At 39.6% G+C, this 21378-nt stretch overlaps 1 protein-coding gene across 2 annotated transcripts in view; it reads left to right on the top strand.

Annotated features, from left to right (window-relative positions):
* The window catches only part of FAM122C (family with sequence similarity 122C), a 61000-nt gene that overhangs the window by 35229 nt on the left and 4393 nt on the right, over nucleotides 1–21378 (top strand). Inside the window, exons 5-10 of one of the 2 annotated variants that reach the window (XM_025372908.1) lie at nucleotides 1392–1448; nucleotides 15736–15779; nucleotides 15878–15932; nucleotides 17911–18003; nucleotides 18412–18500; nucleotides 19707–19768. In XM_025372908.1, the coding sequence (XP_025228693.1) occupies nucleotides 1392–1448; nucleotides 15736–15779; nucleotides 15878–15932; nucleotides 17911–18003; nucleotides 18412–18500; nucleotides 19707–19768 (400 nt within the window). The remainder of the gene's footprint in view (nucleotides 1–1391; nucleotides 1449–15735; nucleotides 15780–15877; nucleotides 15933–17910; nucleotides 18004–18411; nucleotides 18501–19706; nucleotides 19769–21378) is intronic. The other variant, XM_025372909.1, reaches the window with a different exon arrangement.

A 21378-nucleotide genomic window follows, 5' to 3' on the forward strand; every position in this document is an offset into this window, starting at 1 on the left:
AAAAATAAAGTATGTGTTGGATAAATAAATGTTTCTATGAAGCAGATAGTCTGAATTTCTATTGGGTTTTAAAATGTATCATATTGCTTTTTAAGGAATATATTACCTCACTCATTATATGTTGCTTAAAGTATTAATATATATATATTATATACACTATATATATGTACACTATACTATGTACACTATATATATACTATATACACCATACACACACACACACACACACACACACACACACACATGTGGGTTTTTGCCATCTTGTGCAGGCTGGTCTTGAACTCCTGGCCTCAAGTGATCCTCTCAAAGTGCCAGGATAATAGGCATGAGTCCCCCGTGCCTGGCCTCCAGGTCCTTTCTTTTCTTTTTCTTAAAAATCCCAAGTAGCTGGGATTAGAGGCATGTGCCACCACGCTCGGCTAATTTTTGTATTTTTAGTAGAGACAGGGTTTCACCATGTTGGCCAGGCTGGTCTCGAACTCCTGGCCTCAAGTGATCTGCCTGCTTTGGCCTCCCAAATTGCTGGGAATACAGGCATGAGCCACCGCGCCCGACCTCATTCAATATTTTGAATGTACAACTCAATGTGCTCTTAAGGTAGAATTTGAAACTAAGATATGGTAAACACATTATCTGGCATTTTAAGAAATAACCACGGTACAGAAAGAGTTTACAAATGAATTCTCAAGATAATTTTCAAGCCTCATTTTCACACTTAGCTTTAAATGCCTCCATTCTTTCATTCCCCTCTTGTGTGGGTCCTCATAAGCTTTGAGAGAAGACTGAAAAGGAAAAAGTAGCCCCAAAAAAGAGAAAGGACCTAGACAAGAAGTATCTGAGCAACCAAGAGTAAAATATGCTAAATGACTTGAAAGTGATTACCTTAAAGTCATTCCATATTATGAAAGTTTGGTTTCCCAGCTAGATTCCAGGATATTTGATGTAGTTATTCTGTTTATGATTTTGGGGCAGTATGCTTGGCAAGCTAGCTACTGATTCAATGACTGTTTCAGCTTTTTGTTCTGGGTAATACCTCTCACTAAGCTTTAATGATGGGCTAAAACTGGCAAGAAAAATGAGGCAATTTTAAGATCTAGTGCCTTAGGAAAGAAAAGGTAGCGACAAACAAAATCCTCTATTGATGTTCTGCTCTGTATTTATTATGATAACAGTTATTTTCTTCTGTTTTGGAAAGTGTTGATTTTTGATTAGTATAATTTTCAGTCAAGATTCAGTTGGATCTTTTTTTAACTTTGAACCTAACTGATACTGTTGCTGGCATGCGTAAGACACTAAATAATTATTTTAGGTAATTCAACATTGACTTAATGTTTAGATATAATTAATCAGAAACGTTAAAGCAAGCTTGACATCTACATTTTAAATTTCAGTTGTTGCCACCTTCTCCCTTTCATGGTTCCATCAGCCGCCTTCATCAAATCAAACAGGTAAGAAGACTTCCCAAACTGACAACTGGTCATTTAAAAAAGTAAATTTTATTTTTCTTTGTGAAAATACCTATGTTTCAGTAATTCTAAGTGAGGTCACATGTAATTAAGTTTTTATTTCTAGGAATGATTTCTTTAAAAAAAGACAAAACAAACTAAGAAGCCCTTTATTTGGCTTATTAACTGTTTTAATTAATAATTTCTGGAAATACTACATACTCTTATACCTTGAGTCTAGCTTCGTTCTTCCAGGGATCTGAAAGTGGAATGTTATACACAAAAATTAATTTTCAGCTTCATAATAACTGTAGTTATCATTATTTTTTTAACCCTCAGATGAGTTTTTTGACAGATAAAATGGGCTTCATGCTATTGTTTTGTGTTAACTTCTTAGTGATCTGAGTTCAGGGACACATTGTACCTCACTGGTTTATATTTTGTGCCCGTGTACACGCATGCGCATCTCTGTGTGCGTGTGTGTTTGTGTTTGTGTGTGTGGTTGGGAGGGTGTATGAGGGTGGGTGGGTGTGCACTCATGTGCACATGCATGCTTAATAGCACAAGCATAATACAGAATTCAACCTTTTAATTATCCAAGGATTAGCCACAGAACTCAAAAGATCAAATCACCACTATGCCACAGGTGGTATTTTTTTTTTGACCCAGTTACAAGCAGACATTTTTCCCCCCAAGAGAGGCTTATTATTCACTTAGCACTAATAGGTACTTTCCATTTGTGGTCTCATTTTATCTTGCAACAACTTTATAAGGTCAGAAACTAAAAAGGGGAGAAATTTAGCAATTTACCCAATGTCCAGAGTTGGTGAATATCAGAGCCAAGATTTGGCCCCAAATTACTGGATTATTTTCCAGCTCCCCTTTCCCTGTTTCAGTGCACAAAGCCCATAATACCGTCTTGTAATCCTAGTTGTTAGTCCTCCAACTCTTGCTTCCTTTCCCTCTCTCCCTTCCACCCCTGTGGCATGGCTTCCCTAAGGTCAGCTTATCCACTAGCAGGAAAGTATGGTAAAAACGGTTTTTTTCCTTTTTTTTTTTTTTTTTTTTGAGACAGAGTTTTGCTCTGTTGCACAGACTGGAGTGCAGTGGCTCCATCTTGGCTCACTGCAACCTCCACCTCCCGGGTTCAAGTGATTCTCCTGCCTAAGCCTCCCGAGTAGCTGGGATTACAGGCGCCTGCCACCATGCCCGGCTAATTTTTGTATTTTTAGTAGAGACAGGGTTTCATCATGTTGGCCAGACTGGTCTCAAACTCCTGACCTCAGGTGATCTGACCACCTCCGCCTCCCAAATTGCAGGGATTACAGGTGTGAGCCACCGCGCCAGGCCTTTTTTTTACTTTTTAGTAGGTAAAAGTTGCTTTTACTCCTGTCTTTGTATGTAGCTATTTTAGAAATTCTTAAGGAATGAAACAAGTTCAAAGAAGTAGTAAAGCGACCTCTGGTTTATCTGTGCAATATGTTTCTTTGCTTTTCCTAAATCAAACCAAATATTTGAAAATGGGTTACGTGTTGCTATTTGCTGACGAAGCTTGATATAAATACTAATTTACACTGGTTAGGAATATAAGTTTAATGCAGTTTATTTCCATAGTAACATAATATATATTATAAACATTTAAAAATGAAATGTAAGTAGAAAATGAATGAGATGGGAAAACAGAAAAACATTAATTTTCAATCTGGATACTGATTGAATGGAAAATTAAGACTTATTTTCAGCAGTTTAATGGTCTGATAGATATCTTAAGTTGCATATTTCTTTTTTTTTCTTTTTTTTTTTTGAGACGGAGTCTTACTCTGTCGTGCAGGTGGGAGTGCAGTGGCACTATCTCAGCTCACTACAATCTCCACCTCCTGGGTTCAAGGGATTCTCCTGCCTCAGCCTCCCGAGTAGCTGGGATCACAGGTGCATGCCACCACACCTGGCTAATTTTTTTGTATTTTTAGTAGAGATGGGATTTCACCATGTTGGTCAGGCTGGTCTCGAACTCCTGACCTCAAGTGATCTGCCCACCTCAGCCTCCAGCCTCCCAAAGTACTGGGATTACAGGGGTGAGCCACTGTGCCTGGCATAGGTTGCATATTTCTTTACATGCATTCTTTGACTGACTTCTTTGTCCCTATTAAACTTAACCCTTTAAGTGCAAAATGGAAATGTGTGGTTCTCTCCCCATTACCTTCTGAACTTTCACTTTAACAACATTAATAAGGGCATTGATTTTCTCAAAACGGGGGGAATAATATTGGCTATCTCATAGAATCGTTTTGAGGATGAAAAGAATTACAACTGACCCTTCAACAACCTGGGTTTTTAAAAAGTAATTAATTTAATTTTTATGGGTGCCACGGGGTACATGAGATACTTTGATATAGGCATGCAACATGTAATAATCACATCAGGGTAAATGGAGTATCCATCCCTTCAAGCATTTATCCTTTGTGTTACAAACAATTCAACTATACTTTTAGTTATGTTTAAATGTACAATTAAATTATTATTGACTAGAGTCACCCTGTTGTGCTAGCAAATACTGAGTCTTACTTGTTCTTTCTAACTATATTTTTGTACCCATTAACCATCCCACTTCCTCGCCACCCCTCATTTACCCTTCCCAGCCTTGTAACCATCCTTCTAATCTCTATCTCCATGAGTTCAAGTGTTTTAATTTTTACCTCCCACAAATAAGCAAGAACATGAGGCTGGGCGCGGTGGCTCACGCCTGTAATTCCAGCACTTTGGGAGCCTGAGGGGGGCAGATCACTTGAGGTCAGGAGTTCAAGACCAGCCTGGCCAACATGGTGAAACCCGTCTCTACTAAAAATACAAAAATTAGCCATGTGTGGTGGTGGGCGCCTGTCATCTCAGCTATTCAGGAGGCTGAGACTAGAGAATCACTTGAACCTGGCAGGTGGAGGTTGCAGTGAGCTGAGATCACGCCACTGCACTCCAGCCTAGGTGACAGAGTGAGACTCCATCTCAAAAAAAAGAAAAAAGAAGATAAGTTAAAACATGAGATGTTTGTCTTTCTGTGCCTGGCTTATTTCACTTAACATAATGACCTCCAGTTTCATCCATGTTGCTGCAAATGACTGGATCTCTTTTTTTTTTTTTTTTTTTGAGACAGTCTCGTTCTATCACCCAGGCTGGAGTACAGTGGCGCCATCTCAACTCACTGCAACCTCTGCCTCCTAGGTTCAAGTGATTCTCCTGCCTCAGCCTCCTGAGTAGCTGGGATTATAGGCCCACGCCACTGTGACAGACTAATTTTTGTATTTTTTGTAGAGACAGAGTTTTGCCATGTTGCCCAGGCTGGTCTCAAACTCCTGACCTCAGGTGATCCTGCCTGCCTCGGTCTCCCAAAGTGCTGGGATTATAGGTGTGAGCCACCGTGCCCAGCCTGGATCTCATTCTTTTTATGGCTGAATAGTACTCCACTGTTTATATGTACCACATTTTCTTTATCCATTCATCTGTTGATGAACACTTAGGCTGCTTCCAAATCTTAGCTATTGTAAACAGTGCTGCAATAAACATGGGAGTGTAGATATTTCTTCCATATACTGATTTCCTTTTTGGTGGGTGATATACCTTGGAGTGAGATTGCTGGATCATATGGTAACTCTATTTTTCATTTTTTGAGGAACTTCCAAACTTGAACAACATGGATTTGAATGGCGTGGGTGCACTTATACACAGATAATGGAGATCAAAAATACAGTATTGTTGTGATGTGAAACCCTCCTATATGTATGGCTGACTTTTTGTATCCTTGGGTTCCAGAAGGCCCCCTGTGGACCTGAGGATGTGTGGATTTTGGTATATGCTGGGGGGTGGCGGGGTGAGGGGTGGTGCTGGAACCAATTCCCTACATATACCAAGGGACGACTGTAAGTAATTATGCATAGTGCCAAGAGTACTGCATTAAAAAAATCTTTTTAAATGGAAAATTTAAAACATAGAATGTAGAATCTCCATATACCTAACACACAGCTTTAACAATTATCCACATTTTGTATATCCTTTTTCATCTATCTGCTTCTCTTTTAGGGGTGGGAGAGAGTGCTTTAAAGTAAATTTCTGACATATCTTTTTACCCAAGTTTATGGGCATGAGAAGGACTTTTTTTCCCCATAATCACAATGCCATAATTATGCGTAACAAATTATCTTATTCCTTAATGTCATCTAAATCCACGTTATATTTTTCCTAATTCTCAAAAATGCATTTTTAACTGATCCAAACAATCCAAATATGACATTTAGTTGATATATATTGATATATATCTCTTAGATCTCTTTTATTTAAAAAAGCATTTTTATTTTATTTTATTTTATTTTACTTAAGTTCCAAGATACATGGGCAGAATGTGCAGGTTTGTTACATAGGTATACGTGTACCATGGTGGTTTGCTGCACCTATTGATCTGTCATCTAGGTTCCCTCCCCTCGCCACCTCCCCCCCAACAGGCCCTGATGTGTGTTGTTCCCCTCCCTGTGTCCATGTGTTCTCATTGTTCAACTCCCACTTATGAGTGAGAACATGCAGTGTTTGGTTTTCTGTTCCTGTGTTAGTTTGCTGAGGATGATGGCTTCCAGCTTCATCCATGTCCCTGAAAAGGATATGCTCTCATTCCTTTTTATGGCTGCATAGTATTCCATGGTGTATATGTACCAAATTTTCTTTATCCAGTCTATCATTGATGGGCATTCAGGTTGGTTCCTTGTCTTTGCTATTGTAAATAGTGCTGCAGTAAGCATGCATGTGCATGTGTCTATAGTAGAATGATTTATATTCCTTTGGGTATATACTTAGTAATGGGATTTCTGGGTCAAATGATATTTCTGGTTCTAGATCCTTGAGGAATTGCCACACCGTCTTCCACAATGGTTGAACTAATTTGCATTCCCACCAACAGTATAAAAGCGTTCCTATTTCTCCACAGCCTTGCCAGCATCTATTGTTTCTTGACTTTTTAATCATCGCCATTCTGACTGGCATGAGATGGTATGTCATTGTGGTTTTGATTTGCATTTCTCTAATGATCAGTGATGTTGAACTTTTTTTCGTATGTTTGTTGGCCATATAAATGTCTTCTTTTGAGAAGTGTCTGTTCATATCTTTTGCCCACTTTTTGATGGGGTTGTTTTTTCTTGTTTCAGTTCCTTGTAGATTCTGGATATTAGACCTTTGTCAGATGGGTGGATTGTAAAACTTATCTCCTATGCTGTAGGTTGCCTGTTCACTCTGATGATAATTTCTTTTGCTGTGCAGAAGTTCTTTAGTTTAATTAGATCCTATTTGTCAATTTTCGCTTTTGTTGGAATTGCTTTTGGCATTTTTGTCATGAAGTCTTTGCCCATGCCTATGTCCTGAATGGTATTGCCTAGGTTTTCTTCTAGGGTTTTTATGGTTTTGGGTTTTACATTTAAATCTTTAATCCATCTTGAGTTAATTTTTGTGTAAAGTACAAGGAAGGGTCCAGTTTCAGTTTTCTGCATATGGCTAGTCAGTTTTCCCAGCACCATTTATTGAATAGGAAATCCTTTCCCTATTGCTTGTTTTTGTCAGGTTTGTTGAAGAGCAGATGGTTGTAGATGTGTGATGTTATTTCTGAGGTCTCTGTTCTGTTCCATTGGTCTATATGTCTGTTTTGGTACCAGTACCATACTGTAAAACAGCATTTTCTGCCTGTTTTTTGTGCCATGCCTCTTATTTATTGAACAAACCAGGGAGGCCATTTGTCCTGTATAATGTCCCACATTCTGATTTTGCTTCCATGTGGTGTTAATATGTTCTTTTATCCTCTGTATTTCCTGTAAAATAGTTTTTTTGTTTGTTTTTGTTTTTAGACAGAGTCTTACTCTGTCGCCCAGGCTGGAGTGTAGTGGTGCAATCTCGGCTCACTGCAACGTCTGCCTCCCTGGTTCAAGCGATTCTCTAGCCTCAGCCTCCCGAGTAGCTGGGATTACAGGCGCCCACCACCCCACCCAGTTTTTTTTTGTTTTTTTTTTAAAGTAGACAGGGGGTTTCACCATGTTGGCCAGGCTGGTCTCAAACTCCTGACCTCAAGTGATCCGTCCATCTTGGCCTCTCAAAGTGCTGGGATTACAGGCATGAGTCACCACACCTGGCCTCCTGTAAAATAGTATGATGAAATTTGCTTTTAATTTTAAATGAGCACACAGCCCCAAGTCAATGTTAGGTTCTGGGCCAATATTTGGTTTATGTTACACCTTTCTTATTAAGCAATTAGGACAATTTCTTCTCAACTGTTATTATTAGCTGCTTTCTAAGTATTAAAGAGATTGAGACCATCAAGCTAGAAGTTAATTTTCTAAACACAGTTATTATTCCTAAATAGGAATTATTTTGTGTAATTTTCCTTTCCTAATAAAAATTTTATTTTATTTATTTTTTAGACAGGGTCTTGCTCTGTTGCCTAGACTGGAGTGTAGTGACATGATCATAGCTCACTGCAGCCTCGAACTACTGGGTTAAAGTGATCCTCTTGCCTTAGCCTCCCGACTAGCTAGGACTACAGGTGCACACCACCATGCCTGGATAATTTTTTATTTTATTTATTTATTTATTTATTTATTTATTTATTTATTTATTGAGACGGAGTCTCGCTCTGTCGCCTAGGCTGGAGTGCAGTGGCATGATCTTGGCTCACTGCAACCTTTGCCTCCCAGGTTCAAGCAATTCTCCTGTCTCAGTCTCCCGACTAGCTGGGACTACAGGCACCCACCACCACGCCTGGCTAACTTTTGTATTTTTAGTAGAGATGGGATTTCACCATATTGGTCTGACTGGAGTCACCACCACGCCTGGCTAACTTTTATATTTTTAGTAGAGATGGGATTTCACCATATTGGTCTGACTGGTCTAGAACTCCTGACCTCAGGTGATCCACCCGCCTCAGCATCCCAAAGTGCTGGGATTACAGGCGTGAGCCAACACGCCTGGCCAATTTTTTAAATTTTTTGTAGAGATGACATCTCCCTGTGGTGCCCTGGCTGGTCCTGAAATCCTGGCCTCAAGTGGTACTCCTGCATCAGTCTCCCGAGGTACTGGCATTACAGGCGTGAGCCACCACGTGTGGCCCCTAATAAAAATTGAGCTCGTATTCCAAAAGATCTGAATGCATTCAGTCTGTAGTTCCCTGTTTCCCAAAGCTCTAAACATAAATAAGTGCCATGCAGAAACAGTTTGTATATTAGTTTGCTCAGGCTGCCATAACAAAGTATCACAAACTGGGTGGCTTAAACAACAGAAATATATTGTTTCACATTTCTTAGGGCTAGAAGTCTGAGATAAAGGTGTCAGGAGGGTTGATTCCTTCCGAGGTCTGTGAGGGAGGATCTGCTCCAGGCCTCTGCCCTTGGCTTGTTGATGGCTATCTTCATGTTCACATAGTGTTCTCCCTGCACATGTGTTTGTTTCTAAGTTTCTCCTTTTCATGAAGGACGGCAGTCATATTGGATTAGGGCCCACCCTAATGACCTCATCCTAACCTGCTTGCTTCTGAAAATATTCTGTCTCTAAATAAGGTCACATCCTGAGGCACTGGGGATTAGGACTTCAACATAGGAATTTGGGGGGACACAATTCAACCCATAACAGTTTGCTCACAGTTTTTTATTATATAGCTTTATATTTAATTCCTGATTTGTTAAACAGGATATGAGTCATTGGCACCCAATAACAACTTGACTTTCTCTATAGTGTCTTAAGTAAAAATCAATAAAAAGAAATTGAGCTGGGCGTGGTGGCTCGTGCCTGTAATTTCAGTGACTTGAGAGGCCGAAGCAGGAGGATCACTTGAGGCCAGGAGTTCAAGACCAGCCTGGGCAACATAACAAGACTCCGTCTTTTAAAAAAAAATTTTTTTTAACTTGCTGGCCAGGCACGGTGGCTCATGCCTGTAATCCCAGCACTTTGGAAGGCCGAGGCAGGTGGATCACCTGAGGTCGGGAGTTCGAGATCAGCCTGATCAACATGGAGAAACCCCGTCTCTACTAAATATATAAAAATTAGCCAGGCCTGGTGAGGCACGCCTGTAATCCCAGTTACTTGGGAGGCTGAGGCAGAAGAATCACTTGAACCCGGGAGCCAGAGGTTGCAGTGAGCTGAGATTGTACCACGCACTCACTCCAGCCTGGGTGACAAAGTGAGACTCCTTTTCAAAAAAAAAAAAGAAAAAAATTTAATTTGATCTTAGTTGGGTACTGTGCAGGCATTCAGCAACTAAAATCTTTCAGATGTTGTCTCCTCGGAGAGCAAAAGTTGGTAACTTACAGTTCCCATTTTTACCATGTATCCTGAAAAATGGAAAGCTAACTTTAACATCCAAATATAATAACTGTCCTTAAACTAGGTTTCCAGTATACTGTACTCTGCTTCTTACAGTTATAATGCATGGCTCTTGACCTTTTATACTTACTTTAACAATCTTATTTTATTATAAGCCATCACAAATCCATTTTGGAAATAGGCAAGACGTAAATGAAAAAAAGTCAACACTCTTCTCCTAACAGCCTTCAATAGCTGATTTTGGCTAATGCTCCAGCTTTCAGTGGGAGGAATATTAAGTAGAATTCTATCTCAATTTCACAGAACTACCTGCTCTTTACTTGTTGACCGAATGAACTACCAAATACTTTGAGCTTCACACTAGAGGAGAATATCTATATAATATTAAATCGAAGAACTATACTAACAGTTACATTTTGCTGAATTTACTGTTATTCCATTGTTTTTAAAAGACTAATTATCTTCTTAAATTACCTTCTCCAATTCACTCATTTTCTGTACCTCATTGTATGGTATCAAAATAGTCACAGTTTTAAGACTCAAAGCTCTCAATTTGATACCTCATTGTATAGTATCAAAATAGTCACAGTTTTAAGACTCGAAGCTCTTGATTTATCTTCACTTCTTCCTTATTTTTCTACTGTATCCAATTAGGCCTCTAATCCTACGAATTCTTCCTTGACAATGTCCTCTTTGTTGTCACTGCCACTTCCTTCTTCTGTCCCTCGGGTCTAGATTACTGAAATAATATCCCAATAGATTTTTCTGTCTCTCCCAGTTGAATCCATCTTCCACAATCAAGACCAAGATAAATTTTTTTTTTTTTTTTTTGAAACAGAGTCTCACTCTGTCGCCCAGGCTGGAGTGCAGCGGCACGATCTCGGCTCACTGCAACCTCTGCCTTCTGGGTTCACGCCATTCTCCTGCCTTAGCCTCCCGAGTAGCTGGGACTACAGGCACCCGCCACCACGTCCGGCTACTTTTTGTATTTTTAGTAGAAACGGGGTTTCACCATGTTAGCCAGGATGGTCTCAATCTCCTGACCTCGTGATCCACCCACCTCAGCCTCCCAAAGTGCTGGGATTACAGGCATGAGCCACTGCACCAGGCCAACTTTTTTTTTTTTTTTTTTTTAAATATCATTTTCACTTTCTTCCCCCCATACAAAATGTCACAATGGCTTCCCATTACGTATTGAATAATAGTAAAAATAGCTAATATGTCTTAAGCACTGAACTGTTTGCCAGGCAGTGTGGTGAGAACTGTACAGCCACCTCATCATCCTCATTCTTATGGTCATCTTCATATGGATGAAGAAACTGATGCTCAGGTGACGTCACCTGCCTAAGTTTGCACAGGTAGTAGGTTATAGAGCTGGGATTTGACTCAGTTCTGTTTGTCTCCAAAGCCTGTGGTCCTGACAACAACGTGATTCTGGCCAAATTCTTTAAATTCAAACTCTTTGATTATTTAAGAACCTGTAAATCTGGCCCTGTCTTACCTCTCCTGTTTTCTGTCTTATTACTTTGTAGCACAAACTCAGTTTCAGCCAAGGTAGTCTCACTATCTCTAAATCTGTTGTATTTTTTCCCTCTCCTAAACTTTTGTTCATATGGGTTCTTCTGCTTGGAATACCCTTCCCTCTACTCACTGCTTGTTCGTATTTTATACATCTTTGAAGGACTAGGTCAAATCTTTATTTATGTATATATTTGTTTATTGAGACAGAGTCTCATATTATTCCAGGCTGGAGTGCAGTGGCACAATTGTGGCTCACTGCAGCCTCAATCTCCCAGGCTCAAGAGATCCTCCCACTTCAGCCTCCTGAGTAGCTAGGTCTACTGACATGAGTACCATATGTGCCCGGCTAATTTTTTTTTTCTTTTAGTAGAAATGAGGTCTTGTTATATTACCCAGGCTGATCTCAAACTCGTGAGCTCAAGGATTCCTTCTGCCTTGGCCTCCCAAAGTTCTGGGACTACAGGCATGAGCCACCGTGTGTGGCCAAATTTTAATTCTTTCACACAACTCACACCACTCCTCTATTATGGACTACCCCAAACATGTATTATTTATACTATAGACAACAATCTTTAAACTCTTTCGATCACATATCACATCAGGAGAAAATGTTTGAGCACATGCCTCCAACATAAGTATACTGCATTTACTTATACATTTTGGACATATACCACTTTACTATTATATATCATGTGAATCATAGAATATATATATAAAGTAGAAATATAAAAAAAGGATGAGATAAGAATGAAATGATGTTTTTAGAAAATTTAAAAATTTGGCCCGGTGCAGTGGCCTGTAATCCCAGCACTTTGGGAGGCCGAGGTGGGTGGATCATCTGAGGTCAAGAGTTCGAGACCAGCTGGCCAGCATGGTGAAACCCCATCTCTACTAAAAATACAAAAATTAACTGAGTGTGGTGGCATGCACCTGTAATTCCAGCTACTCAAGAGGCTGAGGCAGTAGAATTGCTTGAACCTGGGAGGCAGAGGTTGTACTGAGACAAGATTGTGCCACTGCACCCCAGCCTGGGCAACAGAGTGAGACTCTGTCACAAAAATAAATAAATAAATAAATAAATAAATAATAAAAACCCAGTTACTTAGGAAACTGAGACACAAGAATTACTTAAACCTGAGAGGCAGAGGTTTCAGTGAGCTGAGATTGCATCACTGCACTCCAGCCTGTGTGACAGAGTGAGATCTTGTCTCAAAAAAAAAAAAAATAAATAAATAAATAACTATCCTAATGGGGGGAAAGTGGCATCTCATTGTGGTTTTGGTTTGCATTTCCATAATGACAAATGATGTTGAGCATCTTTTCGTGTACTTTTTGGTCATTTGTAGGTATTCTTTGGAGAAACATTCAGTCTCTTTACTCATATTTTAATTGGGTTGGTTTTTGTTGTCACTGTGTTGTAGGAGTTTTGTATATATTTTGGATATTCATTCCTTTTCAGATATATGATTTGCAAGCATATTATCCAATTCTCCAGTTGTCTTTTCACACTCTTGATAGTGTCATTTGATGCACAAAAGTTTTTTTAATTTTGCTGGGTGCGGTGGCTCACCCCTGCAATCCCAGCATTTTCGGAGGCTGAGGCAGGCGGATCACTAAGTCAGGAGATCGAGACCATCCTGGCTAACATGGTGAAACCCCGTCTCTACTAAAAATACAAAAAATTAGCCAGGCGTGATGGTGGACACCTGTAGTCCCAGCTACTCGGGAGGCTGAGGCAGGAGAATGGCGTGAACCCAGGAGGTGGGGCTTGCAGTGAGCCGAGATGGCGCCACTGCATTCCAGCCTAGGCAACAGAGGGGAGACTCCATCTCAAAAAAAAAAAAAAAAAAACGAGTGCAGTGGCTCACGCCTGTAATCCCAGCACTTTGGGAGGCTGAGGCGGGAGTTCAAAACCAGCCTGGCCAACATGGTGAAACCCCGTCTCTACTTAAAATACAAAAATTAGCTGGGTGTGGTGGCAGGTGCCTGTAATCCCAGCTGCTCAGGAGGCTGAGGCGGGAGAATCGCTTGAACCCAGGAGGTGGAAGTTGCAGTGAGCTGAGATCATGCCATTGCACTCCAGCCTGGGCAATAGGAGCAAAACTCTGTCTCAAAAAAATAAATAAATAAAATAAAAAGCATTAATTTGGCCAGGCGCAGTGGCTCACGCCTGTAATCTCAGCACTTTGGGAGGCCAAGGCAGGCGGATCACGAGGTCAGGAGTTCAAGACCATCCTGACCAACATGATGAAACCCCATCTCTACTAAAAATATAAAAATTAGCTGGGCCTGGTGGTGTGTGCCTGTAATCCTAGCTACTCGGGATGCTGAGACAGGAGAATTGCTTGAACACAGGAGGCGGAGGTTGTAGGAGCCGAGATTGCACCATTGCACTCCAGCCTGGGCAACAGAGTGAGACTCCATCTTAAAAAAAAAAAAAAAGTTTTTTAATTTTGATGAAGACCAGTTTATCTATTTTTTTCTCTTGTTGCCTGTGCCTTTGGTATCATATCCAAGAAATCATTGTGAAATCCAGTGTCATGAAGATTGACCCTCATGTTGTCTTCTAAGAGATTTAGAGTTTTATCTTTTAAGTTAAAGTCTTTAATTCATTTCGAGTGAATTTTTACATAGGGTAAAAAAAAGGATTAAACTTCATTCTTTTGCATGTAGAGCTCCAGTTTTCTCAACATCATTTGTTGAAAAGATTGTCCTTTCCCCATTGAATGGTCTTGACATCACTTTGAAAATCATTTGACCATATATTATATGAGGGCTTATTTCTGTGCTCTCTATTCTGTTCCATTGCTATATGAATGTTATTTTTATTTTATTTTTTTTTAGACAGAATCTTGCTCTCTGTCATTCAGGCTGGAGTGCAGTGGTGCAGTTTCAGCTCACTGCAACCTTTCCCTCCAGGGTTTAAGCAATTCTTGTGCCTCAGCCCCCTGAGTAGCTGGGATTACAGGCGTGTGCCAGCACACCCAGCTACATTTTGTAGTTTTGGTAGAGACGAGGTTTCACCGTGTTGGCCAGGCTGGTCTCAAACTCCCGACCTCAGGTGATCCGCCCACCTCGGACTCACAAAGTGCTGGTATGCATCTGTTCTTATGCCAGAACTACACTGTTTTGACTATGTAGTTTTGTAGGAAGTTTTGAAATCAGGAAGTATGAGTCCTCCGGCTTTGTTCTTCTTTTCAAAGATTGCTTTGGCTATTTGGGGTCCTTTGATATTCCATATGAATTTTCAGATGGATTTTTCTGTTTCTGTATAAAACGTGATAGGGACTTTGGTAAGGGTCGCATTGCATCTGTAGATCATTTTGGGTAGAATTGTCATCTAAACATTGTCCCAATCCATGAACATGGATGTCTTTCTATAGGTGGGTTATTTAAAAAAAACAAAACTACTTATGTGAAAATGATACTTGCATATTAATAAAAAGTCAAATAATATAGTAATGTGCAAAGGAAGAAAGAACACATTACTGCAGATCTCACTACTCACTGATAACCACTGTTAAGTTTCTGGTGAATATCTTTCTGAGCACCTCTGTTACAATTTTATATAAATAGGATCCATTTGTCTCCCATTTAATATGTAATAGTTGTTTTTTGATGTCAACGACTAGATTTAAATTATGTTTGTCTCATCATTTACTTAAGCAAACTTATCCTGATAGGCATTTAATTTGTTGTCTGTGTACTGTGAGTAATTTTTATTAATATCATTGTATTAATGGCTATCCATAGCTATTGTGGACTAGTTTCTTCTCTGTCCTAGTAGACCTTTAAAAAGTTCAGAGAAAGCTGTAAATTTTGAATGCTTAATGTTTTTGCTTTTGAATAAAGAAAAGTACAAAGTTTTCACTGAGCGTGGTGGCTCACGCCTGTAATCCCAGCACTTTGGAAGGCCGAGGCGGGTGGATCACAAGGTCAGGAGATCAAGACCATCCTGGCTAACACGGTGAAACCCTGTCTCTACTAAAAATACAAAAAATTAGCCCGGCGTGGTGGCGGGCGCCTGTAGTCCCAGCTACTTGGGAGACTGAGGCAGGATAATGGCGTGAACCCGGGAGGCGGAGCTTGCAGTGAGCAGAAATCGTGCCATTGCACTCCAGCCTGGGCGACAGAGCGAGACTCCATCTCAAAAAAAATAAATAAATAAATAGAAAAAAGAAAAATACAAAGTTTTTCATCTAATCAGTTCCTGCATATCTGATGTACTGTAATGCACAAGTAATAGATCTTTGGTGTGATAATTTGTGACGCAATAAAGGGTAGAGAACCAGATACTTGTTTAGAGATTTGTTTATTCTCTAGTTTTTCTATAGCCCAGTGAATAAAAATAATGGTGCATCCAAATGAAATCAAATTTTATAAAACCATAGGAATGGGTATTCAGTTTATTCTCATTTTCCTACCTTTACAGGAAGAAGCCATGAATTTAATAACTAGAGAAACAATGTATGAATGGTGAGTACTGTACTTTGAATTACTATTCTCATAATTTGTGTATTTAATTATATCTTTTCTTTCAGATAGGCAAACTGCAGTTTTTATTTCTTTTGTAGGAAAATACAAACTGAGATACAGATAAGTCAATCTTGGGAAGAAAGCTTGAAACTGGTATGGTATTATAACTTCAGTTTTGTAGAAAATTTCAAATTTTTACTGACTTGCGGTGTTGGCATATCTAGTTTTGCTGTAATTTCTAGAAATCTAAGCTCTAGTTTGAAACAAAAATTGTATCTGTTGCATAAATAATTTTTGAGTGCTCTTTTTAATTTTTTTTTTTTTTTTTTTTGAGACAAGTTCTCACTATGCTGTCCAGGCTGGTCTTGAACTCCTGAGCTCAATGGATCCTCCTGCCTCAGCCTCCCAAAATGCTAGGATTATAGGCTTGAGCCATTGCACCTAGGCCTTGATTGCTCTTGAGAAATACTTCATGATTTACTCATAAAAATAGCTACCATTATTTGAAAGTGGAGTTCAAAGTAAACAGTTTTGTGACACAAAACCATAGCTGCTGTGGACCAGTTTCTTCTCTGTCCTAGCAGGCCAAAAAAAAGTTCAGTCGCACTAGTTAAAGTGCTTAGATAACAAAACAATAAAAGATTTCACTCCCTTCTCAATAATTTATGAACTATATATTAGAGACCACAGACAATAGACTTACTAGAAAAATATTGCATTTTTATGCCTGTGTATTAGTCCGTTCTCACGTTGCTATAACGAAATACCCGAGACTGTGTAATTTATAAAGGAAAGAGGTTTAATTGACTCACAGTTTTGCATGGCTGAGGAAGCCTCAGGAAACTTACGATTATGGCAGAAGGCACCTCTTCACAGGGTGGCAGGAGACAGAATGAGTGCCAGCAGGGGAAATTCCAGATGCTTATAAAGCCATCAGATCTCGTGAGAACTCACTCACTATCACGAGAACAGCACTGGGGAATTCACCCCCATGATTCAATTACCTCCTACCAGGTTCCTCCCACAACACGTGGGGATTATGGGGATTACAGTTCAAGATGAGATTTGAATGGGGACACAGCCACACCATATCAGCCTGTAACACATTCTCCCACTACCATTTTAATATAAAACCTTTAATTTAAACATACTTAGAATTTAGTTTCATCTCTTGTTAACATTTTTAAATGTCTGTGTGCACATTGTGGTTACCTAGTTGTGGTAGCTGAATGATATTTAGTGTTCTTTTCTATGGACATCCCAGATAGTGACAAAACAAGTACTGAGCTGAAATTTGAATAGGAGAGATTCTAACTAATGTCAATCTTCAGATTTGGGAGTTATTCGATACAGAAATGGATTGTCAACAGAAGCAATGGCATCTTATTTTCCTTTGAGCCCTGAGTACCTTACATGGGCAGTTATCCCTGATTTTGGAGTAGGTCTGGGAGAATGAGTAGATAATCTCTGGAGCCTGTCACTGTTCATGTTTTGGTGCTAATACAATGGATTGATACTGCTGGAGTCCTTTGGCCCAATTCTAATTACTTTAGGTACTGGCATGGATGAGTAAGAGAATCTGTAAGTGTGTTAGGAAGAGGAAGGGTACATGTCATACACACTTGGCTTGTTTTAGAAAGAAAAGGGCAGATTTTAAAATCCTGAATTATGAAGTACTGATTTTGTCTATGCAAAATCTAGAGACAGTTTCCATAAATGTAGTTATTCCTGCTGTCTCATTTGCATCTTAGTTCCAGTCAAAACCTTTTTGGTCCTTTCCTGGACGTAGCATTATAGTTTTCAATAAAAAAGCACAGGTCGAAGCAAAGAGAAGAGCTTAAATTTAGGATTTGTGTTTATAGTATTGAGCACTCACATTCTAGGACTTTCTGGCATGCTGGGAAGCCCCTCAATCACCATATAGCTCTCATTCCCAAAAGAGAAAAGGGTACCTTTGCTTATTGAAGTGAATTTTGGGTTCCCTGATTGCTTTAGGATGGTGAGAGCTCTTCACCATGGTGCAGCCAGTGACTCAGTAGTAAGGACTCACTTCCCTGTGCAACAGGTATCTCAAGTATTTGGTTAATAAACAATTGGTGCTACAATTGTACACTGCTTTCTGCTTACACAGAATGACAACGGTTCACAGAAATCATCCTCTCTAAAGTGCATTGATTTAACACCAGTATCCTCAATGGCTTCTTCCATCAAGAAGACTGGGAAGGTAAGAAAGGAATACCTAAAAGTCTATGTCCCTTGAAATATTTAGGAAATATTTAGGAACATTAATGGTCACCAACAAAAATCTTTTGGGGGATATATTTTGTCACAGTACATCTGATTCTAACTAACAGTTTTCCCTCCTTTTTCATTTCTTCAAATATTACTTATATGTAATAAAATTCACCAACTTTAAAGTATAGGGTTAGATTAATTTTGGTAATTGTGTACAATCCTGTAGCCACAACCATAATCAAGATATCAAACAGTTCCCACCCTCAAAACAATTTCCTAATGATCTTTTGTACCCCAGTCTCCCTCCCCACCATCCCTGCCCCCTCCCTAGGAAACCAATGATCTGCTTTCTGAGAAAAGTGGCAGTTTTAAAACCTCTGTTCCAATTTGATTTTAGCAGTGTTTCTCTCCATCATTACAAACTTGTGTGAGTTGCACTGGTTCTCCTTCAAGTCACATTCCCAGTCCTACGCAACAATACATCATGTAAGTTTATGTTGTATGAAAATACCAAATTGCTTATAAAACAAGAATTATAGAAACTTAAAAGAAATAATAGCTCCAAGTTTTGTGCCAACCAAAGAAGTGACTTCTTTTTAGGGAAATTAAAATGTCATTGTTTTGGCCGGGCACGGTGGCTCATGCCTGTAATCCTAGCACTTTGGGAGGCCAAGGCGGGCGGATTACCTGAGGTCAGGAGTTCAACACCAGCCTGAGCAACATGGAGAAACCCCGTCTCTACTAAAAATACAAAATTAGCCGGGCGTGGTGGCTCATGTCTGTAATCCCAGCTACTCGGGAGGCTGAGGCAGGAGAATTGCTTGAACCCAGGAGGCAGAGGTTTGCGGTGAGCCAAGATCACGCCATTGCACTCCAGCCTGGGCAACAAGAGCAAAACTCCATCTCAAAAAAAAAAAAAAAAAAGTCACTGTTTCAGTTTATCATTTTGTATATTGAAAAAGTCAGGTGACTAAGAACATAAGAAGAATTTAGTAATTCCTTCACCCTGCTAATACATAATCTTTCTCTAACCAAGTTTGTTAATAAGGATCAGAGCTATCTTTAGAACTTTAAACAACTTCAACCGTGATTCTCACCTTCATTCAAGGCAAGTCCCAGCCAGAACTGTAGGTTTTTGTAGACTCTAGGATTCAAAATCCTGAATCCTTGAGAATTAGAAGATAGTTTGCTCCTAAGGCATTCCTGTTTTTACCCATATGTAAAGAAAAGCAGTAAAATGGCTGGGTGTGGTGGCTCACACCTGTAATCCCAACATTTTGGGAGGCCTAGGTGGGTGGATCACCAAAGGTCAGGAGTTCGATACCAGCCTGGCCAACATGGTGAAACCCCGTCTCTACTAAAACAATACAAAATTAGCCGAGTGTGGTGGTGCATGCCTGTAATCCCAGCTACTTGGGAGGCTGAGGCAGGAGAATCGCTTGAACCCAGGAGGCGGAGGCTGCAGTGAGCTGAGATTGCACCACTTCTCTCCAGCCTGGGTGATAAGAGCGAAACTCCATCTCAGGAAAAAAAATAAAAATAAAAAACAAAGAAAAGCAGTAAAATGATGTAATGCCACGTCCTATACAGAGTCCCGTTTTTGTGTATGTCCTTAGATCTGTTATAATGAAATAGTCATGCTGATTTTGTTAAAAAATATTTCTTATAATGATCATGATGATTTTATTTTAGAAGAAGTCAAAATCCTACCAACATTATTAGACCAAGTATCCTTGGACCATTAAAAAGAAAAGGTACTTTTATCTATCAGCAGAAATAAATATAAGTTATTTTATAAAATATCTAAAATAAGGCCGGGCGCGGTGGCTCAAGCCTGTAATCCCAGCACTTTGGGAGGCCGAGGCGGGTGGATCACGAGGTCAGGAGATCGAGACTATCCTGGCTAACATGGTGAAACCCCGTCTCTACTAAAAATACAAAAAACTAGCCGGGCGTGGTGGCGGGCGCCTGTAGTCCCAGCTACTTGGGAGGCTGAGGCGGGAGAATGGCGTGAACCCGGGAGGCGGAGCTTGCAGTGAGCCGAGATCACGCCACTGCACTCCAGCCTGGGAGACACAGCGAGACTCCGTCTCAAAAAAAAAAAAAAAAAAAAAAATCTAAAATAAAATGTTATACAAAAATTTATTTTTAAAGGCTTTATTTATTTAAAATATATTTAATAAGCTATTAGAGGCCTTTCATTTTATGCAACTAGAAATATGTATAAGGATATTTTGAAAACTCTAAAATGCTACATAAATGTGAAGTGAGAAATTTAATTCCAATTTAGTTGGCTATTATGATTTTCAATATAATTCACCAAGCTAGCTATCTTCATTACTTTCTAAAACAAGGTAGAGAATAAATGAAAGAATGAACAAATAGAGTGAGTCAGTCATCAAGTATTTTGCTGAATGTCAACCCCTGCCTCACTGCCACACACACACACATTGCTATCATATGAATAAGTTGACACAAATTAGATCCACTTACAACACTAAAAATATATATGAAGGTGTATGTTCTTTGGTGTTTAGTTTCTTTATGGGAGTTATTTTTGGTTAAATATATGGAAAGTGACCCACCTACTCAGTAATAAAAGGGCAGTGGAAAGAACAGAAGGGTTTTTTAAAAACTCCTATGATCCTGGATCCCACTTCTCAATGGTACCTCACTAAATTATGCTCTTCTTCCTTTTTTTTCTTTTTTTTTTTTTTCTTGAGACAGAGTCTTGCTCTGTCACCCGGGCTAAAGTGCAGTGGCACAGTGTTGGCTCACTGCAACCTCATCCTCCCGAGTTCAAGCAATTCACCTGCCTCAGCCTCACCAGTAGCTGGGATTACAGGTGCCTGCCACCATACCCGGCTATTTTTTTTTTTTTTTCTTTTTTTGTATTTTTAGTAGAGACAGGGTTTCACCATGTTGGCCAGGCTAGTCTCGAACTCCTGACCTCAGATGATCTGCCCACCTCGGCCTGCCAAAGTGCTGGGATTACAAGCATAAGCCTGTATATTTAGTACAATGTTTAACTACCATGGGGAGGGGAAATGGTTTTGTGAAAAATCTATTAAGAAAGAAGAGTAAGAAGAATAAGAAGAGGAAAGAAACTGAAATATGCTTTAATGTTCTTTGTGTATTTTGGATTAATTAATGGCAGTCTTCCTAACAACACAACATAACTAACTCAGCATGTACTTTTTGTATTCTAAGATCAAGGGCTAGATAAATTCTGGAAAACACTCTTTTCCAAAGTAAGCACATTGTTTTATGAAGATGCTTCAGTTACTAAGCTTAGGGGTCTTTTACCTGTGCTGTGAAATTTGGGCTAGTGTTGAAAAAGTATTCAAATATATCAGGAGTTTAA

This window comes from Theropithecus gelada, chromosome X (genome assembly GCF_003255815.1).
Source record: "Theropithecus gelada isolate Dixy chromosome X, Tgel_1.0, whole genome shotgun sequence".
In the NCBI taxonomy this organism is placed as follows: Eukaryota; Metazoa; Chordata; class Mammalia; order Primates; family Cercopithecidae; genus Theropithecus; species Theropithecus gelada.